The sequence below is a fragment of the Adiantum capillus-veneris genome, chromosome 4 (genome assembly GCF_014529385.1).
Source record: "Adiantum capillus-veneris isolate H3 chromosome 4, ASM1452938v2, whole genome shotgun sequence".
NCBI classification, from domain to species: domain Eukaryota; kingdom Viridiplantae; phylum Streptophyta; class Polypodiopsida; order Polypodiales; family Pteridaceae; genus Adiantum; species Adiantum capillus-veneris.
Window position 1 is genome coordinate 53,940,339 of NC_140934.1, and position 27,093 is coordinate 53,967,431.

The following is a 27,093-nucleotide window of genomic DNA, read 5'->3' on the forward strand; positions in this document are numbered from 1 at the left end:
AAACACCTCTGGACAGCAAAAAACAGTGGCATGCAAGCATTCTACGGAACCTGCCTCGTAGGAAAGCAGGCAGAGAGAGAGAGAGAGAGAGAGAGAGAGAGAGAGAGAGAGAGAGAGAGAGACTTGCATCCAATCGGCAGTTGCATTGAAAAAGAATTAAGTTCAAGGAGCCTTCAATAGACAAATGAATGATGCTCAAAGCTGTAATATGTGAGTATACAAGATCCAATGCTGGAAAGGGAACTCAGCTTCAGCTTACTCCATGCCTGAGAGACTGCCTAGAACTGCCATTATTGATATAGCCTCATGTATACAATACTGTGTACAAAAAGCAAGGAAAGAATGAAAACGCCCAATGTGGCTATGATGTGAAACTTCTCTCACATTTTACCAATAGACGGGTATCCGCAAGTTGGCCATCTCATATAGCCACCGCCGCCACTGCATTTTGCCCATCGGGATGCACCCCCAGAATATGCTAATAGCCCATTTCAAAAATTTAGAGTACCTGCTACAAACAGAGGGCTCTGTTACTAGAAACCTTGGAAGAATCTATGATTCACCATACGTGCCATATCTGGAACTCTTAAAGAAAAATACCTGAGGAATCTTGACCAGAAGAAATGAGAACACGTAAAGGACAAAGGACACAGCTGCTCCTGCTGCTGCTGTCTGAAGAAGCTTTTTGTTATCCTTGCTCGGCACGAACGCATTTTTCAATGTTCCTGTCAGCTCAAACAATCGATGCGATACCTGTAGAAACAAAGCACCCCTTATTGAGAAACCTGGCAGACAACATAATCCCTCACCTTGAGGTTGTCTGTGTGCAGGAGTGAGGGAACACACCTCGTGCACACGAGGTAACTCATCCCATGCAAACTTAAACATGGGCAAGCTCATACTAAATATAGTAAACATGCTTTGATTATAGGCACCATAATGTAAAGATAAGGTCTGATCTGAAAGTACGTAGCACAAGGTATAGTGTGGTAATGGTACATACCAGTAGATAGATTGCAGACGTCAATAAAAAGTTCACCATTGGATAGCCTGGGATGAGAGAAAGTAGCAACCGAGGCTGTCCATTGGGTATTCCAGATCTGGGTAAAAGCGACACACATAAATATCTAAAGACCAAATTTAAAACTTCAGAAACCTGTCTGAAAAAAAGCCTACCTCAGCCATATATGAAGCTGTCCAATGTATGTTTCTAGGGTTATTTTCCCCAGCCAACTGTAAATCAAACAAGAATAGGTTATCACAACCATCAACCACAAAGCTCAAAACGCTAACCTCCCTCCTCCACTTACGCAAATAGTGTCAGGGATCGATACCGCAACGATTGTGTGCAGTTTCGCAGACAGATGTAGACCCTGCAGCAAGTAAAACACCATTTGCAAATATTAAAAAAGTGAAACAAGAAAGAAAATATTTAAGGATATTGATGTATAGCATTCAAAGTATTACGTAATCGGTATCCAAGATGTGTAAGGATGGGCTTTGTTATAGCTCAACTTGTCCAGCTTGTATACATGTTCATACCATAAATAACCAGCCTGCAACGTAAGTCACCCTGATCATCAACTGGTGGATTACAATAACAACTTACTGGAAAGTTAAACAGAGTGCATGATGTTCACTGGAAAGGAAAGCACACATTCATAAGACCTTGATGTCTTTTGAAGTCTCACCTTAGGGGCACGAAAATGGACAGATGTCAATGTTCTGATTCTCCTTAACCCACGCTGATTTTTAAAAATGAATGGCTTAATCACGGTCAATTTGATCAAAGAGCGGTGGTTAAATAAACCATGTGCTAATGAACTAAGCGTCCTTGGGACTAAAGGAGAAAAGGCCACTTCCATGGCACAAATGTTAAGACCACGCAAAAAGAGAGGGAATCTAATCTAGAGCATAGTCAAGCTCCTTGTCCAGTGTCCAGGTACACATTCGTGCCATCACCACCCATGTAGCAGATCACCTAAATGAGAGGACCTTGGGCACACACATGGTGACAATCACCACTAGCCAGAGTGCTAGTGGATAGCTCTAGAAGCTAGAATAGCTGGTGTAACAGGTTTTCGGGTAAGGGCTCCTGTCACTAGCCAAAGCAGCCAATCACAGCTTCCTTCTAGCCAGTGACAGAGACCTTAACTTCAGAAAGGTGGCTCCAAGTCGAAGCAAGAAATCTCCTAGCTGCACAGCGATTTTCTGTCTAGAAACTGTCCTCTTCCTTGGGAGACCTAATTTTCTCTTCTAAACCTGATTCTCTCTGGTTTACGATATTCTTCTACAGAATATGATCACGCAGTTTCCACGGACAATCACAGTTGATACATAATGCATTGCTCGCACCCCTTCTGCAAAAATAGTAATATCACAGCTCAACTGCTTCTTGCTAGAAGAGCGATACTCCCAGTACATTTAATGGATCCTCCAGGTTCTGATTCAACAATTCCACCAACCAGTATCAAACAAGTGAAGATATTTCACTTTCTGAGTCACACAAGGTCAAGATTATGTTGTGGACTTGGTGCACGACATACAAAGTGTTTCACATCCAAGAGGACTTTCAGCATCTTCACTGATTATTGTCCTATGCTGCACCTCGACCAACTGTCGTTTCTTAGTAACAAATTGTTCCTATGACTGCTCGACCCCCCGCATTACCTATCCTGATGTCCCTGCTTCCTCTCACTTACTGTGTACTTTGTTATTCTCCCTTCCTCTACATACTCTAGTTCGCCATCTTTAAGGGAAAGGACCTCTAGGGGAAAGGACCTCTAGTGTCCTTTCCCCATAATAACTGCAGCCACGTGGCAACCGGCAGAGGCCGGGAACCATGGTGGGAGAAGTTATTACAGGGGAAAGGACACTAGAGGTCCTTTCTCGGCCATCAAGATAGGGGGTTTGGGGGAAGAGGGGGATGACGAGATGTCCAAATTTGGTTGCCGTTAAGTTGTAACTTGTTCTCACAAGAACAAGGTTAATTATCTTGAACATCCCCATGCTCACAAAGGTGATTTTAGGCTCAAATCCTCCAGGAGCACATAAGAATCTCATTTACCCTTTGCACTAGCTAGCCCCAACAACACTCTCTCGCCTAGTGTCAGTAGAAGTTTCTCTAGAGCAACATTTGGTAATCAGTCTCCTCCATCTTGGCACAGGTCGTTCCCCTCCGATAGGAGATAATCAAACGATAGAGACAAAAGCAAAGATCATGGAGTCAGTGAACGAAAGAATTGCCAAAGCACAAGAAGCTTTTATCTTTCAATCGAAGACTTTCACAAGTACATCGCAAAGAGGAAGAATACTTTTGTAGCATTTCCAAACAACCAATGTTGCAACGACATTTCTATGCGATGATGACTTCCATCTTCATGGACTTTGATAATCACTAATAGAAGCCTAGTTAGGAAGGAGGTAGAGGTAGCTTGCCAAATTTAGAGACAATTACACATGGTCAAGTTTGATTATACCAAGAGTTTTTGCAAAAATACCCACAGCATTGAAGAACTACTTGGACAGCCTACACCAACAACCAATTTAAGCAAGAGGGAATGTCAGGTGCAGCACCAATTGGCAAATAATGACCAGTATTTTAGACACTTGCATCTTGGGTATATTTTGACTACCCTTCCGAGTAGTCTTTGAGCAAGGAACATTACTTGACCTTTAAGACTGAGGGAACTGCCATAAAGGATTCTCCACCCTACCACGCATAATATAGGCCCTTGGCCATCCATACTTAGAATCCCATGTCCACACCTAGCAGCCGGCCCTTGGCCTGGTGACCCCCCTGTCTGCCCTTGGCATTACATGACCATTGAGATGCATGTTTTGGCACTAGAGTCTTCAGTCAGAATTACCAAAAAGGAAGTGCATTATGAGCGCTGTTGTGCAGAGTTAGTATCACTAACTTGAAACATTTGCAACGATCTGACAACTACTGCAAACTCCATTCTCTAAGAAAACAACCCTCAATCAATTGTTTATAGGTGCCTTCCAGAATGACAAATGGGCGTAGTACCAACCGTGAAAATACCTGATGTCCAAAATGTCAGCAGAACAACTTTCCTAACAGATGCCAGCGAAGTCAATAGTACAAGGGACTAAACTAAACTTTACAAGTATGATAAGAATATCCAGAGCAATGATTATCATGCACCTGAATGTAATCGGATATGAGAAGCTGAGAAGCTCTATCTCCCATATTTCAGCATCAATGCACCTCTCCAATCTCAACAGTTGATATCACAAACAATCTCCAAAAACAAAGTCCACAGAACTGGCAGGCCAACTAACCAGAAAATCTATTTCCCCTAACCAAGTATACTTTTGCAAATGTTTCTCGCATTCAAGTCATGGCCTTAATTTCAAATGCTGTAAATCTTTGCAAGATCGATAAATAGGAGATGACGAGCGAGAAAAGGGGGCTTGATTGACTTACAGAAAGAGAACTAGCAACAATACAAGACTTTATAACAACCCTTTTCCCCCATTCTGCTTCCTCCAGCTTTTCCATCCATCTTTCCACCTATATTCAAAAGCACAATCGATTGTAATTGATAACGTGCTTATAATTAATTATAAGCAGAGTCCAGCTCATAAATGACACTTCCTGTTCAGCAATGAAATTTATAGGCACAAACGAAGCTTGGGGAAGTAGAGTGTGCACCGTTGGGTGAAAATAGGCATACAGCATCCCAATGATCCAAATGTAGCGGTCAAGGCCTGATCTGAAATGCCATTCATGCAATAATGGAAGATCCGGCTTCCTAGGATCTCTATAACCTGAAGCACACATGTATTGTTTAGAGTAAAAGCAAGGTTATCTTCTCAAAATTTACCTAGCAAATTATACGCAACTGAAAACTGGAGCATTCTCAATCCTCACCTACAAGCCATGTAAAAGGGCTCCATAGAAAGTCAAAGACGCCAGGAACTTCCCATATTGCAATAACCACAGCAAAGCACGAAAGAATCTTGATAGCCATGACAGATCCCACCTCATTGTATTTATTGAAAAGCCCAAGGGCTGTATAAACCATCACGGTAAACAGAGTATGCATGGGACAAATATAGTAGAGCATGTAGTCATTGTTAAGTATGATGCAGCAAAACAGAACAAGGAAGTTGAGACGCCACATCATCTGCAAAGAAACATGGTTTGAGCACCTTGGTAATGAATTGACTTACATGTCATATTTCGACTAAAGAATAAGATAATTGTGTGCTAGCAACTGTGGTGATACCTGACAGAAACGGCCAAGACTAAAATCTTTCCGAACATAATAATAAGAGAAATTTCCGAAGCCAGTCATCCAGACATAAGCTGCTATAAAGATTCGAATGGCATTGTAAATCTCCACAGCTGCAAAATAATGATATAGCAAAAATAATACCTGTATGATCAAAAACAACGTCAAATGCAACAGAAACTTACGTGCGTAAAGCTGTCATGCCAAAAGGCAAACAGAAGCTAATAAACTTGTGATAATTTCCATAACATAGCATCACTATTGCTCAAAAGATACAGAAAAGAGAATTTAAAAGCAAACAAGTGTTATGTCCGGGGGTGAGAGAGAAGAGAGACAATAGGGTGTGCTAAGGTTTTGATGCACCGCTCTTCCTGCTGCTGTGCTATGACCTCCTCCATGCTCTTGCTGAGACTGCTCTCCGCCCACAAGGCAGACAAACCTGGCGCGCACGTGACATTCTCGATGGACGACTGCAAATTCTAAATGATGTTTAACACCTCATTTGCTTCAACCAACCATGGTCCTTGCTTTGGCCCCTCTCACCATTTGCCAATTTCCTTCTCCACCTAGCAATTACTCCCAACTTTGACTTCTTGTTTTGCCTCAACTTTAGCAACCCTAAATCTTTGGTGATTAATCAAGCTTCTCACACTCAGTGGTGGTGGACTCGCTAATAGGTTACTGACTACCCAAAACACCTCTTTCCTTTGTCTACAGATTAACTGGTTTGTTAGACCTTTGCATCCGTATTTTGTTAATTGTTTGGATATGGACTGCCTGGTCTCTGTCACATCGATTCAAAGCCTTTTAAGCATTATTTTGCTTTTCTTGTGACAAGGAGTTAAGAGGTTCACCTACCAAATGCTCATTGCCTTCACTCTTAATGCTTTGATCCTCTTTCAAAGCATGCACAGCACTTCGTGGTGGGTAGGCCACCCTTCACTTGGGAGCAATTGATTTAGACTGTGTACATTGCTTATGACTAATCGCCTAGGCTTACTAGCCTCCTGGTTAGGCCTCTCACTTTCAGTATTATCGACTTTTGGCCATTTTTTTGGGAAGGGACATTTAATATGTGGCGTACAATACGTGTACAACACGTATTTTCAAGAATCAAAGATAAAATACGTCAACTTTTTTAGATATTATACTTTAATAAGGACAAATGAAGCAAGATCTGCACCTCCTTAATGACTCTTCAATGTTTAACCATAATACATAAACAAGCACCACAAAGCTCTAAAACACACTTGAGAAACTAGCAAAAGACATTAAAATAGAATAGTTTTGAGGAAAACAAAACGCTAGAATAGAAAACGTTTTGCACATTTTGATACGGGACGTCCCATATTCTAAATAAAATACACGTATTTTAGCTGCTATGCTTCTCATTGGGATCAAGCATTCATACATAGTCTTTCTTGTATGATAGGCATTGCTCCCTTACCTTGCCAACTCACTCTTTGCTCCATTGCAACTGTTCTTCCACCTCTGTTGTGCACTCTAGTAACATCAACTTGCTGGAGCATTACCTTGCCAGATAGTCACACATGGTCTGGACCTTCAGGCTTCCTGTTAGATAGTGTGTGCTTTTCCAAACAAAACTAAACACATCAAAAGGCCCGATAAATTGATAATTCAAAATTGACTCATTAGGTCTCTCAGGTTAAACTCATTGACTGCACAGTCAGGCTGCTCTCAGTGAGTTAAACCTTTGTCATGTTACTGACGTGTACATGCCTGATGACTGATCATCTAGGCTCAGCTGGCCTCCTTCATATACAACACCCCCCCCTCCCCCCCCTTCTGCATCATCCACTTTGGCCAATTTGTGAGGTTTCTAATTTTTATACATACAGGCTTTCCATCTCCTTAGATATAAATGGAGTGCCCCACATATAGTCTGCAGATATCAAGCACCTATAGAGCTTCCACCTTTTTTCTCTCCTACTCTTCTCATTGTATCTAGCATTCTTGCCTGGTCTTCTCGTATGGTTGGGTTGCCTCTCCAACTCATTCTCTTCTCCGTTGCAACTCTCTCTCCTCCACCAGTTGTGTCCTCTAATCGCCTTGTTAGTAGGTGTAGAATCTTCGTATTAAACCATGTCATGTCACTGATGTGTACATGCCTGATGACTGATCGTCTGAGCTCGGCTAGCCTCCTTGACGTTCCCCCCCTCCCTTCTCTGCATTGTCTGCTTTGGCCAATTTGTCTGGTTTCTACTTTTATACATAGAGGCTTGCCCTCTCCTTACAGATAAATGTAGTGCCCCCCCAGATATTCTGCAGATCTCGAGCACCTATAGAACTTCCACCTTTTTTCTCTCCTAGTCTTCTCATTGAATCTAGCATTCTTGCATGGACTTTTCTTATGATTGGGTTGCCTCTCCAACTCATTCTCTTCTCCATTGCAACTCTCTCTCCTCCACCCATTGTGTCCTCTGATAGCCTTGCTGATTGGTGTAGAATCTTCATATTAAACCATGTGCTCTCCATTTCTTAATGGTTCTCTTGCAGTATGTATTGAACTTATTTTGTGTTCAGCCATTAGGAGATATAGAGTACAGCTTTAATTTTGCCAAAAAAAGGTTTACTCCGTCACATAAGCAAACTCTTCGCATTTTGAACGAGGAAAATTTACTCTACGAGTGAGCAAGGCTTGCATTCAAGTGCATTTCAATCTTAAAATTGACTGCAATAAAACATCTAGGCACAACAAAACGTAGCTGCTTCCTACCGAAGCCACAGATTGTTTCAGCCATATGTATGCTACTCCAGTCATAAGTATGAATATAGCCCTGGCATTACAGGAGTCCTACTTGATAGCAATATGGAGCCAATACTCTTGACTATTGGACAAACTGCTTAAGAGCAAGGCTTGTCTAAATCTGATACTCACTTTTTGTGAAATGTTAGATGGTCTAAGAACTGAGACACGCTGCTTGAGAGCAAGGCAGGTCCAAACTTCAAGCTCACTTTCCATAACATGTTACACAATCTAAGATCTGAATATGCACAGTGATCAAACACATCTCTTCTTTCACAAATTATCAATCACACAGAACGATTTGATCATTACAGGCAGACTTTATTAAATGCAAAATAAGATAGACATGAAATGCACGATATTACATAGTCCTGTGCATGCCGTTAATCACCATGGCTCCATCACATCCTAGTGCTGGACCAATCGCAGATACTTACTGGAATTAAGCTAATTTTTCTACTTGTATAGGGACATTGAAATTCCCAATAGGCCCACAAACAATAATACAGTGCATCACACAAGAATCCCAATAGTTACAAGCTAATTTACCTAAGCAATACATTCAGTATTACGGGCAATTAAGAAAACAAAAACAAATTACCTGCATCCATCCCTTCCATTCCTCTGTCTGATGCCGATTCAGATATAGTATTGGCCTATTGGATGCAACCGCCTTCTCTACATGCTTCTTGAGAGAAGTTATGGCTGAAGCACAAATTAATAAGAGATACAAGAAAATAAATAGATCCCTGTTGTAGTTCTGCAAAACAAATGGGATTCGTAAAAATTAAGAGATGCCTTCGAGGCAAAAGCAATGAAGTACAAGCACAGAATCGCTCAATAGGAGATTAAATAAAATGTGCAGGGAATCAAGCCTCTGCTGCAAAAAAAGCTGTGCATTGTAACAGAGGTTGGATAACTTTCAAAGCATTATTACAGAGAAAATTTTAGAAGGATGAAAATAACGTTCTGAGCGCTGGAAGTTCAAGACTCAAGTCTCAAGGTAATCACCCACCCCCACAAAGCAATCTAACCATCAGCTCCATCACGCCCAGGTATGACAAAATAACACAACCCTAGTAGGTGCAGGTCAATGCTTTCACACACTTCACACCCAGATGCATGCATACGAACATCTGTGTACTAAGCATCAGTTAAAGCTCCAGAGATGAAGCGCAGAATGGGCCCTAATGAAGCCTTGCACTTAACAGAAGTAAACGTAGAACAAAAGCATGATTGATAGGACATACACCATCATAAATGCAGCAAGGTTGAAGTTTGGGCTTTGCTGAGAATGGTGGTATGGTATAGCCACCTCAAATGAGAAAATGGCCTAAGTCATACCTTGACCCTTCTTTTGAGATTCACCCACAATATACTCGATATTCTAAAAGAAATCTGACTGTTTTTTCATACTTGAAGCGTAACTTTTCAAGCAGCTGCAGTTTGATCTTACAGGCCTTTCACCAAGACAATCTGAAAACCACTGATGCCACGACCTCCTTTCTCCTTTCAAACAAACAGTTCACCTATGATGTACAAGAGCTTTTCCATCCAGCAGAGTTTCAACCCATTTCAACTTCCCCATTTCTTTAGAAAGCTGTCAAAGATGACCATGTTGGACAATTTTCCAAGACTCGCATGATAATATTGAACAACTCTCCAAAACTCCAGTCGTAGAAGCAGTTTAAATAATAGTACAGCATTAATAAAAGACATTGCTAATAAGTGAAAACACACCTTCGTGGTTTCACCAAAAAGTTCTGTCCGATCACAGAGGAAATAGTAAAGCAGCAAAGCTATAAATTCTGACCTGCAATTCATTCAAAAATATAACTTGTAAACTCTTCTATCCCAAGAATCCTATATGAGCAGAGATCAGGGAAAAAAACACCTACATTGCCCGTAAGGTTGTCCGATTCTCCAGAAGAAAACTCTCATTCAACGTCAAAAACCTGCAACAAACTGCTGGTATAAGCTCTTTGTGAAGAAATTATAGCTTGCCCAATCAGAACCCAATCTCACATCTTCTCACCTAAATAACTGATCCTTGACAGATGGAGTAGAAACCTTTCCCAACTGTCCTGATTCAAGTAAAACTGTAGTCTCCTCCTCATTCCCGCCTCCATTACTTCGCTCCACAAGTTTGACATCTGAATGCCTGCTAGCAGTTTAAGTGTAGCCAACTTGAGAAACTTTAAAGGGCAAAGAGGTGGAATAGAGAGCAGTCAATAAGCTAAAACTGTGAAGACTAAAAAGCAACTTACACTTTAGCTGCGTGCTTCCTATGGCGCAAAAACTCAGCATATACCCAGGCAGTGACTATAGGAACAGTTGCAAGAAAGAATGACACCTGATCACAACCCACAAACTCAGCTTTAGGCACCAAAAAATTGAACAAAACACCAAAGTTTACCGACATAAAAAACAAGCGCAACAATTATATAACCTGCCTCAGTATCCCCATGACAAAAGGCTGGCACATCAGAAAAAAAAGGCAAAATCTCATGAGAGAGAAGAAGAGGAGAGAGAAGAAGTTTTATCATCATAGGAACTATCCCAAGAGACCTCAAAGATTTATCTGACACAAGACCTGAAATTGACCTGAAATTCAAGACGGAACTGGGATAACCGATCTACCATACTTGGGTGATAGAAAGGTTATTTGAATGGACCAGCCGGCTGACCTCGGGAACGACAATATCTATAAAACCCCGCCTAAATCAAAAGCTTCATTTAGGCGGAGGTTTCGAGAGAGCACACTAACGCCAGGTTGAGAGCAAAGAAACTTTCCAAAGTCAAGGATGACTTAATTTGTGAAAAAGTACACGTGATGATTAAGGCGGAGCTAAGCCTTTCGAGGGGTGACATTGAAAAAGAGATGTATGAAAATGCGGAGACTTACAAAAAAGCTATGTATGCAGAAATGAGGAAAGAGTTGGAAAAGAAATGCTAGTAAAGAGTGATGAGATGTACACATCATTGAAGGCCGAAATGCAGATTATAGTGAGGGCAGAAGTGAATGTAATGGAATGTGTGATGCAAACGAGATTAGACGGTGCACTTGCTGCTTTTGAATCCTGGAAATCAAAAACGGAAGAACGCATGAACGAAAAGGATGCACTGATCGAAGCACTTAAGGGAGAACTCGCAACTTGTAAAAAGACACCACAAAGGAAGGTGAAAATCAGCCCTCAATGATAAACGAGCTCGAAAGCATTAAGGAACAAGTGAAAACTCCACGGGAAGAGGAGCAAAAGGCACGAACAACCTCTTCATGGGGCGAGCACCTATTCACAACACAAGAGAAGGTTGACAAAGCTGAAAAGTGGATCAAGGACACAAAGAAAGGAAAAGATAAGATGCATGAAGCCACACGACATCCACTATCATCAACATGACAATTGAGGAGGAGCAAACGAGGAAGACCAAAGCCCTTCATGTGCGTGTTACCGGTCTCCAAGACACTGGAAAAGTAGACGAAGAAGTGCAAGAACTCTTGAAGCGCGTGGGTGTTAGTCAACCCACACCACACAGGTGCTTGGAGAGTTGGCAAGAAGGGAAGTGATGCGAAAGGAAGCCCCAAGGAAAGAGCACTCATTATACGTTTCCTTACACTGGAAGCTAGGAAGGAATCCTTGAAGAAGAGACCAGCACTCAAGCAAACTTGGATATTTTTGGGTGATGACCTCACCCTAGCACAAGTAGCACACATGCAAGAGCTGATGCCAGAGATCAAGGCGGCAAGGGAGAAAGGGAAAATTGCTTTCTACAGGGGAGGGAGAGTAGTAGTGCTGGAAAACACACCGAATGACGGTGCGAGACCTATGGGACCAACCTTAAAATGGCAGCAAGGAATTGCAATGGATCAATGAAGCTAGATGTAGGCGCATTTGAGGATAGCTTTAAGGAAAGAGACATTATTTTTTACTCGGAGACGCATCAGACTCCTGGCGGCACATTACCTAGAGTGATGGGATACCATTGGCAGACTACTTGTAGGCAGGATGTGAGATCAATGCATAGAGGATGGGGGTAAGGAGGTGTGGCAGTCCCATTCAAGAAGGATCTTCAACCCCTCATTCGTATTGTTCGAAGAGATGAGCAGGCCAAATCTATGTGGGTCCGGGTGAGAGGGGAGACAGGGAGGCCACTCTACATTGCAATTTGCTATTTTGCCCCCAACACATCTCATTATGCATCGCTCAAGGGGCAGTCACCCTACATGATATTGGATGAGGACAAATGGAAGTTCTCTAAGGATGGACATGCCATTCTTCTGGGAGACTTTAATGCCAAGATGGGCCAATCTTAGATAGCTTTCCTAAGGAAATGTTGAGAGAATTGGATGTTAGTAGTGATATGGGATTGGCCAAGCGTTCGCAGGATGAAAAGCACACTGGATATGGGGGATATCTGACAGATTTGGGAATTGCACGTGGACGGGCCATCTTGAATGGCCTCCAGAGATTTCTAGCGTCGAGTGGGTTCACTTGTTTTCCTCATAGACATGGGGCTAGCACAATGGATTATGTTTTGGCTCAGCCCAGTTTCATACCCTCTATTCAGGACTTTGCAGTCGGGCCCATGCCTATTGGGGTAGCAATAGATCACGCCCTCGTCACATTTACCGTCTCATTCCAGTTTAGCACAGCTTGACTCGCTCAGACATCTACACAAACCCGATACACTTTTACTTCGGAGATTGATTTTGTCTACATAGATGGTATCTACAGACGCTTATGTACATAGGATCCGAGGAGGCCTCTAAGAGAGCTCAGATATATATTGACAGAGACACTACATGATGCAGCAGCAAAGGCATACCCACACGCTGAGCCTAGGCAGCAACGACGTTCTGGGAGGATAGTGGAAAAAAGGAACGAAGGAAAGTGTAACAGGACGAGCACCACCAGCCAACGGAAAAGAACAAACTGAATAACTTTAAGCACTTCAAATAACAACTGGATTGAAAAAGATACACGACATATGAGATGCGGAGTGGCGGAGTTCCATCCCAAGAGAGCACTGGTCCCAAATCTTGGCGCCCCTTTCGGTATTTCTTTATATTGCATCAACAAGGTACAACTCCCATGGCATCTCCCGCGGGTAGACTGCCATGGGTGGGAGCCCATGGGTCATATTTAAAGGCCCTTGGCCTCTAAAAGAAGTTTACATGAAAAGCATCAAGTTCTAAAGACACCTGGTCCAAAAGCTGGCAGTGCTGTAAACGGTCAGCACTTTTTGTGTGAGTCCGTACTGCCACGTCAACAGGCTGTCAACACGTTGTTCGGGTGTAGGTGTCCATACACCTTGCCACATCATCAGTCTGTCAACGCATTTTGCGAGGGCTCCGTACAACAGCGCCACGCCATCCTTCTTTTATGCTAGGTTGTAGTGTGTGGGTCTTGCTTAAGTTGTTGGGACTTGGGCCCCATCAAACGGGGCCCCATAACTTGGTGGGAACTTCTTTAAAATTAGGCCCACTCTGCAAGGACTTGTAAGTTGGTGAAAGCTTCTTCTACGATCTGTACGTAGGCTCAATTCTTCAGTGGTTTGACACGTCAACAGTTTGTGACAGAAGGCTAGACAAGTCCTTTTCTGGGTTACCTATCACTCTTCAAAAACACAGATTAGAGAGATCGACACCCCCAAGTCGTCTTGGATTACGTGCAATCTCAAACAAGCAAAAAAGAAAAAAATTGTGTGGTTCTTTTATGGCTTAATTGCCCTTAAGACAGAGCGATGAAGACGGGAGAGCGCCCAATGCGCGATGGACTAAGGGTGGGAGTGGCTACTAAGTCCGAGACAGGGACACGAAGATTCTTTGACAAAATAAATGAGGTTCTTTTCTTGAGTGGTGATACCGAGCACAGCAAAAAGCTCCGATACCAATGTAATGTGCAACAGAAGTGATTGATGGTGAATGATCAGGATGAGTGCTCAGTGCGTACTCAAGGTTCCTTTACTTCACGAGATGTGCAAAGACTAGAGAGAGAAGAGAGAATGATACTATGAATGAAGGTTCTGTGAGTGATAGAGAGAGAGAGAGAGAGAGAGAGAGAAGACCGACACCAGATGGGGTATCAAACCCCCCTCCAAGGGCCCCCCTCTCTAACTGTCACGTGACACATCCAACCCTATGTGTCCGTGGACAAGCTACAGCATGATCAGGGTTCAGTCAGTCCAGTCAGTCTAGATTTAGAAGTGATCTGGCACTTTTGTGAGTCTATTCGTAGACCGTGCATGCCCAGTCAATTAGCATAGATGCATATCCTCTGATTGCACACAGCATGATCATCAGTATTCCCATCAAAATCCATTAGAATCAGTTAGGGGATTTTTCCAGTGCATTTAGCCTATTTTTTATATTTTTCACTTATTATTTTTAAGTGACTTTCCAACAAAAGTAGGTAGGGCAATTTTGCTAAGTTTGTATATAAGCAAACTAGAGTTAGCACTAAACGGCAGAAGAGGCAGCAGGAGCACCTTGCTCAACAGGCAACTCCTCAGCAGAGCCCAAGGACTTCTAGCGTTTTTGCTTCACAACAGCTTGGCTAGCGTTTTTGGACAAGACCACCACAGATCAGCCAGCGTTTTGCTCTTGCAGATCCCTAGCGACAAGACCACAACAGATCAGCCTAGCGTTTTTGCATTTGCAGAACCACGGCGACAGAAACACCAATTTCAGCCCCTAGCGTTTTTTATTTGCAGCATCACCTCAGCGTTTTTGCAGATCATCGCGACCCAAAGTCAAGTACCATCAGCGTTTTCAGTTTTCAACAGTTAGACATCGCAGATAAAGTCCCAAACCTCGCAGATCTCACCTTTCCGCAGCAGTTCCTCGCAGCACGGTCTGTTTCCGCAAGGCTTACAGTTTCAGCCCGGAAAACGCAGATTTCAGCATCTGCGTTTTCAGCGCGTCGTCGTCGCATCGTCGTCATCGACATCGTCATCGACATAGAGTCAGAATTCAGCAAATAGAAGATCAGCAGATTTCAGCCCATAGCGTTTTTGGACAGCAGTAGAAAGATTGCAGATTTCAGCCCTTAGGTCGACTTCGTCATCCCCGTCGTCATCGTCGACATAGCCTAGGCTTGCATCAGTCACTTGCATTCATTTGTACCAGATTGTGCAATCAATAGTAGACCACTCTCACCGACGAGAGTGGGGCCTTCGGAGGAGGGTTTTACAACGTCTCTGGTGTCGTATCTCCCTTCTCTCTCTATCTCTCAGTCTCATACACTTGCACACACAGTGTCCATTCACTTTGTTTGTGATCATAGCATTCTCTCGTTAAGAATGAAAGGCTCTACCTTCCATAAGAACAAAAGGAACCTTGAGCACAGTTCGGAGCACTCATCTTGACCAAAGCGCAAACAATCATTCCGTTGCACCTAACATTGGTATCAAAGCTTTGGCAGTGTTCTGTATCACTCAAGGAAAGAACCACAAGAACCACAGAATTTTTTTTGCTTGTTAAGGTCGCACGAACCCAAGTTCGCTTGGGCGTGTCGATTCCTAATCGTGTTTTGTTGAAGAGTGACACGTACCCAAGAAAGAAGGGCTTGTCCAGCCTCCCCTTGTGTCTCTTTTCACTCATTGAGAGCGGACCGTGCAATCGACGTGAGGTGGGAAAAAGCAACCTTGGTGTGAGCGCAAGGGCGCCAAGGGGTGCACCCGCGGAAAGGAGTAGAACTCGGGTGAAGAGAAGATCCTTCTCAAATGCGGTTTGCAAGCGAAAGAAAACCTCAAGAACCTCAAGAACCCAAGTTCCTCATGAACTTAAGAACCCAAGACCACAAGAACCCACGACTTCAGAATGGTCATCACTCGAAGCAGAATGGATACTTCTGCTTGGAGGTGATGAGCATGAGAGAGGCGAAGACGAATTTTCCCCACCAAGAGGTTTTTCTGACCCTCCCCTTTCCACATCTACGTCAAAGATTGCACTAACTCCTATGGAGGCTTTGGAGCAATTGTTTCTGAAACAGAATTTAGAACGCGAAGCAAGAAATGCAGAAAGAATGGTAGAATTTGATCGTGAATGCAAAGAAAGAAAAGCAGAAATGGAACGCAGACACGCAGAAGACAAAGCAGAAAGAGAAGCCGAAAGAAAGGCAAGACAAGAACGGCGCGACCGACACATACAAGAGTTCTTGAGACTCTTGTCTCAAGTATCGGCACCGATGCAAGAGATTCAGGAGACGGAGACTCTCTCAGTCGCTTCTTCTCCAAAGCATGACACACAGGATTTGCATGATTATGAGAAGCATGATGATTTGAATGATAATGATGAGCATGATGATTTGGATGAAACTGACAAGCATGATGTTTTGCATGATCAAGATGTGATTGTTCACAACGATGATGAGTTAGTGGATGCTTTTTCTAGCGAAGCTAACCTCGTTGTAGATTCGATCAATCACGAAGAACCGATCTTGGCTTTCGAGTCAAGGTCCAAAGAACCCCCACAGGACGATTCGATCATTCAGGAAGAAGCGATCTTGACTCTTAAGCCTAGGTCCAAGGAACCCTCACAGGAAGTATTATGTGTTCGCATGATTGATACGCAGGCATTGTTCAAGTGTTTCATTCATGATCGTTTCCTGTATTTTAGTCAGCATCTTTATGTGATCCCTTTTCCTAGGCATGACATATTGTATGTTGAGCACGTTTCTCTCATGGATGAGCACGAACGTATGCGGATTTTCATGAAAAGCTCAAAAGTATGTATGTAAAGAAGTCACATTCCATGTCTCTTCCTTGGCATGACACAGTTTCCAAACGAGCACATGAAAGTGTGAGCACCAAGCATGGGCATTTCTATGGTGAATTGCCAAAGTTGATTGCTCTAGATCATAAGAGAAAGATTCGATCTCATTGTTTGCATGTGTTTGATGAACGGGTTGTCACTCCGTCTCTATGTTCATCTACATTGCATACACAGTCGTTAGCAAAGACAAGATTTTTTCCAGTCACTTTACATGGAATAGGTATGTTCATGGTTTTGTGTTGGAAATGGTTTCAGGAATTTTCAGCCATGGAGATTCTTGAAGACGAAAGAAGCAGGTCTTTAGACGAAGTTGAAGCATCGAAGGAAACTCAGAAGACTTTGTGTCGCTTTTGGCGCAGCCCAAAGAAGCAAGCATTGCAGCCTTTACGAAGTTCAAGTACCGCACGACCCACACCTCAGAGTGGGCCGGCGAAGAGTCCCTTCCAGGATTCCGGATGCTATTGGCGATCTCCCTCGACGCCATACAGTTCGGTACCAATACCTCACTTTGAAAAGGAGGGGATGTCACGTGACACATCCAACCCTATGTGTCCGTGGACAAGCTACAGCATGATCAGGGTTCAGTCAGTCCAGTCAGTCTAGATTTAGAAGTGATCTGGCACTTTTGTGAGTCTATTCGTAGACCGTGCATGCCCAGTCACTTAGCATAGATGCATATCCTCTGGTTGCACACAGCATGATCATCAGTATTCCCATCAAAATCCATTAGAATCAGTTAGGGGATTTTTCCAGTGCATTTAGCCTATTTTTTATATTTTTCACTTATTATTTTTAAGTGACTTTCCAACAAAAGTAGGTAGGGCAATTTTGCTAAGTTTGTATATAAGCAAACTAGAGTTAGCATTAAATGGCAGAAGAGGCAGTAGGAGCACCTTGCTCAACAGGTAACTTCTTAGCAGAACCCAAGGACTTCTAGGTTTTTGCTTCACAAAAGCTTGGCTAGCATTTTTGGACAAGACCACCACAGATCAGCCAGCGTTTTGCTCTTGCAAATCCCTGGCGACAAGACCACAGCAAATCAGCCTAGCGTTTTTGCATTTGCAGAACCACGGCGACAGAAACACCAATTTCAGCCCCTAGCGTTTTTTATTTGCAACACCACCTTAGCGTTTTTGCAGATCATCGCGACGGAAAGTCAAGTACCATCAGCGTTTTCAGTTTTCAACAGTTAGACATCGCAGATAAAGTCCCGAACCTCGCAGATCTCACCTTTCCGCAGCAGTTCCTCGCCGCACGGTCTGTTTCCGCAAGGTTTCAGCCCAGAAAACGCAGATTTCAGCATCTGCGTTTTCAGCGCGTCGTCGTCACATCGTCGTCATCGACAACGTCATCGACATAGAGTCAGAATTCAGCAAATAGAAGATTAGCAGATTTCAGCCCATAGCGTTTTTGGACAGCAGTAGAAAGATTGCAGATTTCAGCCCTTAGGTCGACTTCGTCATCCCCGTCGTCATCGTCGACATAGCCTAGACTTGCATCAGTCACTTGCATTCATTTGTACCAGATTGTGCAATCAATAGTAGACCACTCTCGCCGACGAGAGTGGGGCCTTCGGAGGAGGGTTTTACAACGTCTCCGGTGTCGTATCTCCCTTCTCTCTCTATCTCTCAGTCTCATACACTTGCACACACAGTGTCCATTCACTTTGTTTGTGATCATAGCATTCCCTCATTAAGAACGGAAGGCTCTACCTTCCATAAGAACAAAAGGAACCTTGAGCACAATTCGGAGCACTCATCTTGAGCAAAGCGCAAACATTCATTCCGATGCACCTAACACTAACGCTAGAAAGGTATTTGCTTTAGATTGCACAAATGCTGATACAATGGTCCTAGATGCTGAGATGTTGATTGGACCTTGCGGTAGGTGCTTGGATCTACGAGGCTAAGGGTTAAGAATGCAAAACGCTAGGGATGCTTACTGGGATCTACAACTACGACAAGGCTATGGGCTGATCTACTGTCGCTGATGTCGGTGATGGGCTGAAAACTGAAACGCTGGCTGATCTCAGCGCTGAATCTGAAAACGCTGGCTGTTCTGATGTCTTGGGCTGAACTGAAAACGTTGGCTGATCTCATGCTTGGGCTGAAAACTTTAGGATTGATCTGGTGTTGCATGCTGATGGTGCAAAAATGCCATTGATATTGGTGGTGGAACTGTTAGCAAAAACACTAGAGGTGTTGAGATACTGCGGGTCCTAGTGCTGATACGGAGGGTACTTACTTATGGTTGAGAAGCGATCCCTAGGGTCCCTTATATTTGGGATAAAAGCTGGTTCTGGCAATGCAACTTAAAAATCCCACGAATTCTAAAATGATGCAAAAATGTCATTTATTAATAAGTTGATGAACTACTAATAAGAGGTGATTCACATGCAGATAAATACCTAGGCTAGGTACTAATGCAACTGTATGGGAACACTCCCCAATGCCTACACGTAGCAGACACTAGCTATGCTCATGTGCAATCAGAGGGTATGCAACTAATCTAAATTGCTTGGACATGCATGCCATGAGTACACGCTCACAAGGGTGCCAGAACACTTCCTAGGTTGTCCTAAACCCTAGAAATAGGGGTTAGCTTGTCCACATGCACATAGGGTTAGATGTGCACATGACAAAATAACCGCCTCCACAAGGTGCCCGCCACACCCCTACAAACCCCGCCATGGCTGCCCACCAAAAACACTAGGGCTGCCTATCGCCCGTCTCCAACCGTTGCCCTTGGGGCACGTAAGAGAGGGCGCCCCCCCACTAGGGCTGAATGCAATACCTAAAGGGGTCCCCCCCTCTCACCTATATATCTCTCATAGAGGCTGCCTGACCAACATGCCCAGCCCTCACAGCCCAGCATTAATCCCATAAATGGGAAAAAACAGCAGAAAGGAGGCTACTGACCACTAGGGCCTAGGAGAACACTTAAGTCCAACGGGGAAAATTACCTACCCTATGGCAAAAGGAGCCTACATGGCTATGGAACGGAGCCAAGACCCTGAGCTAAACATGGCTAAACACATCCCGACATGAGAAAACAACCTCACACTGGCCAAGCACAACCACAAAACAGCCCACTCCCTAACACCTGTCCGCGAGAGAAATTGGGACCAACTAGACGAATCCAAAGAGATGCATGAACTCTTAACAGACCCTAGCGTAGGAACACCCAACTAAGCAGCCGACAACAACTCCAAGAGAGATCGACTCAACACGGTCATCACAACCTTTGTTTTTGTAGTCGATATAACTAGTGGTTTTCCCCTACGGTTTTTATTTACTAAATATATTAGGGGTTTCTTCACCACCAGCATGTCTTGTGATTTGACCTATTTAGCTGTATTCTGCCTTCAGGCTTGGGTACTACATAATGGGTTCCAAGCTCCCCTTTCTAGCAAAAAAAAAAAGGGAGCGGGGAAGACTAGTGCGTGCAACGAGGAGGCCACACAACAAGGAGAGCGGGCCTTGCATAGCACGTACATCAGTTTTGACATAATCCCCTCCCCCTCTTTCACAATTCACACCCCTATTGCTCTCACTCCCTGTGATTACCATTGCGCACATCACATTTATGTCATTGAGACCACTATTATTGCATGATGTCTAGGGGACTTACACACTTGCATAAGGATATGTCTTGCAAGTTTTCTATGCCTTTAGCACTGCTATATGGATTTGTATGATAGGCTAATTTTCAATGGTGTTTGAAAGACCTCAATTAAATCTATCTATATATATATATATAGATATCCCTGCATTGATCAAGACAGATGAGGTCACAGGGATAAAATTGAACAGGCAAGACACCCAAAATCTCAGAGGGACACCATTATTGCTTAAGATCGCAATAACTACATAATATCAAGCTACATTACATAGCGACACTCTCTCTTAGGGAGCAGAATCTAGAATGCATTATACGGCCTTCTTGCTCTAACAGATTGTTGGTCAAAGAAGAATAGATTACCATTTAATCTGCCAAACAATTTAAAAGAACACCTAACTGCTACTGACTAGAAAAATAGAACTAGAGAAATCGTCCTCACCTGGCCAGGAGTTATTGGCCCTCGCTCTACCATCTTTTCTGCCAAATGTAAAACCTTTTGGAAGTCACTACCCTTGATATCAGAGGGCAACAGATCTGCAACTAATTAGCATCTTATAATGGTTCTACACTTCTGATTCTTTGAAGAAGCCTCCAAACAATGGAACCTCTCAGAAAGATGGATCCAGTAGTCACTAACGTTGGGGCACCTTTTTCATTCACTCTTTGAGTTGAGCTTGCCTGCACTCCAGATTTGTCAGATTAAGAGCCCTTAGGGATGTAGGAGAATGTGTCTCTTCTATACTGCGGCAAAAGATCAAATCAGGGTACTCTGCTTCCCTATTATGGGATACGTTGATTACGCAATGTGCTGAGACTGAGACTCTGACTTGCAAACCCAGAGAGTAATGTGATTTCCTTAATCTGCAGAAACAGCTTGTAAGGTGACGAAACAATATCAGGTAAACTGGAAAGGAAAATGGGGTCACAGCGAAGAAGACAATGACAGTCCTCTTACCTACAGCCCTCCTTTCTCTATCTTGCGGGTAAGCAAAGGTAAAGAACGGGGGAAAGCACTCTACGGATGCACATCGACAATGAAGCTGAAGTGTGGGGTCACTTCCGCTTAGCTTTCTCCGGCGAAAGCTCCAATGCGTGGAAGAAAAACGCCCGAATGTGGCTACGCGTGGCTACAAGAGCTCACGACTAGAACAAATGGGGCCTTGTACTATTCTATTTTCTTGCAGCAAGCACAGCCCAAGAATCTTAGCGAGGCTATGGATCTGAGCGCGGGACAAGGGTATTTCGAAGGCAAGCAACAGATCGCTGTCTGCTCACGACAACCACCGACTCCCCATCGCCATCACCATGTCTGTAGTCCAAAGCCTCCTGCAAAGCCTTGTAGCTACTGGTGGCAAATGCTTGGCACCTATTTTTTTTTTTAAACAGACATCAAAAGGAAAATTGTTAACGTGGGCCCCGTGAAACGCAAACCTTAAGCCTTGTAAGCGTTCCTTTATCATGGTACATTGGTATGGTAAGGGGTCTCGCTCTTAGTAGGAAGAATGTGACTTTGACGTGCATGTGGCAGCTTGGTTATCACCTCACAAACTTGTAACTTCATGAGGGTGCCATTAGCCTAGAGTAGCCTATGTGAGGAGTTATGAGGCTCACTCTAAAGTGTCCCCTAAGAGTGACATAGAATGCTACCATTGTGGCAAGAAGGGTCACATGAAAAGAGACTGCAAAGAATGGAAAGCAAAAAAAGGCAAAGAGAAAGCTGAAGACCATGGTGAGAAGAACAAGTCCTCAGTGAAGATTCAAGAAATAAATGTGACAAACACTGTTGCAGAGGATGACAGTCTAGTGTCAGGAGACATCTACTTCTTGAAGAATACAATGGACTCAGCTCTTCTTACAGCATCTGATGGAAATGCACTGAGTGACTGGATTATAGACTCATGGGCATCACTTCATGTGTCTCCAAACAAGGAGTGGTTTACCTCTTATGTGACCACTAAAGATCATGTTCGGCTAGGCAATGGGCAGACATGTGAGATCTTAGGTGTTGGAGATGTTCAATTGAAGTTTCAGAATGGCTCTTCTTTCACGCTGAAGAATGTGAGACATGTTCCCGCAATTACAAAGAGCTTGATCAGCACAGGTTTACTTGATGATGCTGGCTACGTCACCATTTTTGGACAGAACATGTGGAAGATATCCAAGGGTTCTATGACAGTAGCACATGGAGTAAAGTCTGGAGGACTTTACATGATTTATGTATCAAATGTCTCTAAAAATGTAATCAATGTAACCGAGCAGCCGAACGTTTCTTTGTGGCATAGCAGGTTAGGACATATGTCCAAGAAGGGAATGAAAATCTTGTCTCGTTCTGGTTATTTGCCTGGCTTTTCATTTAATGATTTTGAATTCTGTGAACATTGTCTGTATGGTAAGCAAACACAGCAGCCACATAAGCATAGAAGCAGTAGAAGAGATACACAGTTAGCACTTGTTCATAGTGATTTGTGTGGACCTATGCCTAACCTATCTCTAGGGGGAGCTTCTTACTTTATGACATTTATAGATGATTACTCGAGGAAAGTATGGGTTTACTTTCTCAAGCACAAGGATGAAGCATTTAGTGTTTTCAAAACGTTTGTGACACTTGTGGAGAATCAGAGTGGCAAGAAGCTTAAATGCTTACGCACTGACAATGGTGGAGAGTATGTTTCAAAGGCCTTTCAAGACTTTTGTGAGTCAAAAGGTATAAAACGTGAACTTACTGCTCCTTACAATCCTCCTCAAAATGGTGTTGCTGAGAGGATGAATAGGACCATACAAGAGAAGGTCAAAAGTATGTTGTCTAATGCACAGCTGCCAAATGGGTTTTGGGCTGAAGCTGTATCAACAGCTGTTCATCTTGTAAATAGATCTCCTAGCAAGGTTTTGCAGAAGGATTCAGTGCCAGAGATGGTATGGTCAGGCAAAATGCCCTCATACAAGCATCTCAGAGTCTTTGGCTGTGAGGCATATACTCACGTTCCAAAGGAATTTAGGAACAAACTTGAGCCAAAGAGTAGAAAGTGCATCTTTCTAGGCTATGGTAATTCTGGTGAGATGGGGTACAGACTTTGGGATCCCGAATCCAGAAAGGTTGTCCGCAGCAATGATGTTCACTTTAATGAATCCAAATATCATTCTAAACGAGAGAGGGTTGAGGAGATTAGAAGAGTTGTCTTCCAAGAAGATGGACCTGCACGTGCAAGACAAAATGTCAGAGCTCAAGAGGAGCAAGGACAGGATAGAGTGGAACCACAGGTTGTGGCTGAGCCTGAGCCACCTATTATGCGTAGATCTGGACGTGTCACGCAACCTCCTGATAGGGTTGTTCCATCTATGAATTATGTCATGTTGACTGATTGCAATGAGCCTTCATGTTACAAGGAAGCAGTGCAAATGAAGGACTCCGGGAATTGGCAATTGGCCATGCAGTCAGAGATGACAGCTCTGCATAAAAACCAGACATGGAAGCTAGTTAAATTACCATGGGGCAAAAAGGCTCTACCCTGTAAATGGGTTTACAGGTATAAGATCACTGCTCATGATAGTCAGCCAAAGTACAAAGCAAGGCTTGCTGCCAAGGACTTTAAGCAAGAACAAGGCATTGACTTTGATGAAGTCTTCTCTCCGTTGGTCAAAATGACTACATTGAGATGCTTTCTTGCATTGGTTGCCATATTAGATTTGGTGTTGCACCAAATGGATGTCAAGATAGCGTTCTTGCATGGTGATTTAGATGTGGAAATTTACATGCAGCAGCCAGAAGGGTTTGTTGAGAAAGGCAAGGAAGATTGGGTATGCCAGTTGTTAAAGAGTCTTTATGGCTTAAAACAATCACCGAGGGCATGGTACCATAAATTCCACAAGTTTATGCTTTCTCAAGGCTACAAACGTAGTGAGTTCGATCACTGTCTATATACAAAGAAGGCTAAGGATGGTAGTTGGTTGATCCTTATTTTGTATGTGGATGACATGTTGATTGCTGGCAAGCACTTGGAAGGAATTTCAGCTTTGAAGTCAAAGATGGCAAAATCGTTTGACATGAAAGACATGGGTGAGGCAAGTCATATACTTGGTATGCGCATTGAGAGAGACAGATCAAAGAAGTTGATTTGGTTATCTCAAACAGAGTATATTGACAAGGTTTTGCAACGTTTCAATATGGAGAAGGGAAAGGCATTGAGTGTTCCATTGCCACCATATGTGAAACTTAGCAAACAAGATTGTCCTGTGTCTGAGGAAGAACATGCTGAAATGGATAAGATTCCATATGCGTCTGCAGTGGGTAGTTTGATGTATGCAATGATTGCTACTCGCCCAGACATTGCATTTGCAGTGGGAGTAGTAAGTCGATACATGTCAAACCCAGGCAAGAAACATTGGGAGGCAGTGAAAGGAATATTGAGATACCTGAAAGCTACAAAGAGTATGCGTATATGCTATGGGAGTCAGGAGCTAAGTGTAAAGGGTTTTACAGACTCAGATTATGCAAGTGACTTAGACAACCAAAGGTCTACATCAGGGTATGTCTTTACATTGGCTCGTGGAGCAGTATCATGGCGTTCTAGATTACAAGATTGTGTTACTCAGTCTACTACAGAGGCTGAATATGTTGTAGCATCAGAGGCATGCAAAGAATCAATTTGGCTTAATCGACTAGTAACAGATTTGGGAATCAAAGAAGAGATGCCTGTGTTATATTGTGATAGTCAAAGTGCTATACAATTTGCTCGCAATCCAGTTTATCACTCAAAGACAAAGCATGTGGATGTGAAGTATCATTTCATCAGGGAAATGCTCGAGGATAAGCAACTTCAGCTTGTCAAAGTTCACACCACAGAAAATCCTGCTGATCTACTTACAAAAGGACTTCCCTCAAAGAGCTTTGCGCATTTTCGCAAGCAGTTAGGTGTAGGGTAGTACATCACTTCTCTACATCTCTTGTATATTAGCTTGTATAGTAGCTTCTCTCACACTTAAAGTACCACATTGGACTTTAAGTGGAAGGTTGTTGGGATATAAAGCCCAATGTGGTCGCCCAGGTAAGTGGGCGGGCCGCCAGGTATGTACACATATTCTTTTGTAAAAACCTAATAAGAACTCACTATGCTCTACACATTACAGTAGAGCGAGTTCACCATATCGTCGTGCTCTTCTTCTCGCACTCTCTCTCGCATCGCACTTCCGCTCGTACTCCTTCAGAGAAGGTCTTATCAAAATCAATATCCTTCTCTTAAGCATACCCTTTTGCTAGAAGTCTAACCTTATAGTAATCAATACTTTTGGTAGGCTTATATTTTAACATGAAAACCCACTTAGTACCAATGGCCTAAAGGCAAGTCACATAAAAGACTATGTACCATACTTCACCCTAGCATCACACTCAAATTGCATTGCACCCAACCAATCTTTTTTTTTTTGTTTCATCATATGACGAATGCTCTCCCTCATCATACATATTAGACACATTTAAAACACAACAATCTCATGCATAAGAGGCTGTTGTTGAGAACTTAAACAAGTCTACTAGACAAAGGTGTACCCAATTATTTGTTAAGCAAGGTCTCAACAAGGTTTGCAAAAGCCATCTTGGCATAAATCTAGTCTCCTCATTTTTAGCCCTACCCTCATCAGTTCCATCTTATTAACCTGCATTGAAAAATGGTTGATGCTTCATGATCTCACGCGATCCACCTCTGACGGGTCTCGCTCGCTCTTACCAATGGTTCAATCCTATACGATCTCTCAAGCTCACTCGTTTGAGTATGTGTGTATGTACCTAAGTGTAAGTGTGTGTGTGTGTGTGTGTGTGTGTGTGTGTGTGTGTGTATCCGATGGATCTTGCTCACATTTACCAACGGGCCAATCCTATACAGTTTCTCAAGCTTACTCATGTGAGAATGTGTGTGCGTACCTAAGTGTGTATAAATGCATGTGTGTGTGTGTGTGTGTGTGTGTGTGTCTATCTTTAAACATATCCCCATGACACAAATCACATTCTCTCTTATCTCTCCCTTGTTGGCATCCCTCACTAGCACCTCTCTCACTCTCTCTCAACTTCAAGTAATTCATGTACGCTACAACATCTTGCATTGTAACATTATCATCTACTTTATAAAACTCTCACTCATGATTGTGAGTTTTATAAAAAAACATCATCATCTACTTAATTGAACCATAATTAATAGCTTTTCTTAAAGCATAATTAATATCAAGCAAGGAGCTTGTCTGTTGAGAGGGAGAGGGAGAGGTAGAGAGTAGTAGATTCTAAGATGTGTGTTAAGCTACATAAATTCCAACACTAAATGTATGTCAAGCTACATAAATGACCATCATCATCAATAAAATAAGATCTTAAAAGCATCACTTGGTGTCCGCACTATCCAAGGTCCAATGCAACGCACACTTCATCCAACGCATCGAGGAGAGTGAGTCGCGACCCACTCATACATTGAGTCGCGACCCAACACATACATTTCTATCCTCCATCCGGGACAACTTGTCACCATACGAATAACTTGTATTAAGTGGGAGTTGTTCCTGAGTCGCGACCCAACACATACATTTCTATCCTCCATCCGGGACAACTTGTCACCATACGAATAACTTGTATTAAGTGGGAGTTGTTCCCCCACCTTCTGAATACTCACATAAGCACGGTCATTATC

The 27,093-nt window shown here is 43.1% G+C and overlaps 1 protein-coding gene across 1 annotated transcript; it reads right to left on the reverse strand.

The window, feature by feature from the left end:
* Nucleotides 1–123: 123 nt before the first annotated feature.
* LOC147459179 (protein REDUCED WALL ACETYLATION 4-like) lies at nucleotides 124–21,756 on the reverse strand. The gene is made up of 17 exons (XM_086510495.1): nucleotides 21,381–21,756; nucleotides 20,865–21,286; nucleotides 10,296–10,381; nucleotides 10,064–10,189; nucleotides 9,927–9,983; nucleotides 9,769–9,841; nucleotides 8,630–8,788; nucleotides 5,256–5,405; nucleotides 4,898–5,153; nucleotides 4,679–4,794; nucleotides 4,451–4,537; nucleotides 1,468–1,556; nucleotides 1,311–1,373; nucleotides 1,177–1,233; nucleotides 1,004–1,100; nucleotides 601–753; nucleotides 124–508 (listed from the first exon to the last, which is right to left on the reverse strand). Exons 2-17 carry the CDS (start codon nucleotides 20,895–20,897, stop codon nucleotides 500–502), a joined length of 1,611 nt encoding a protein of 536 aa, XP_086366621.1. The 5' UTR covers nucleotides 20,898–21,286; nucleotides 21,381–21,756; the 3' UTR covers nucleotides 124–499.
* Nucleotides 21,757–27,093: the final 5,337 nt, after the last annotated feature.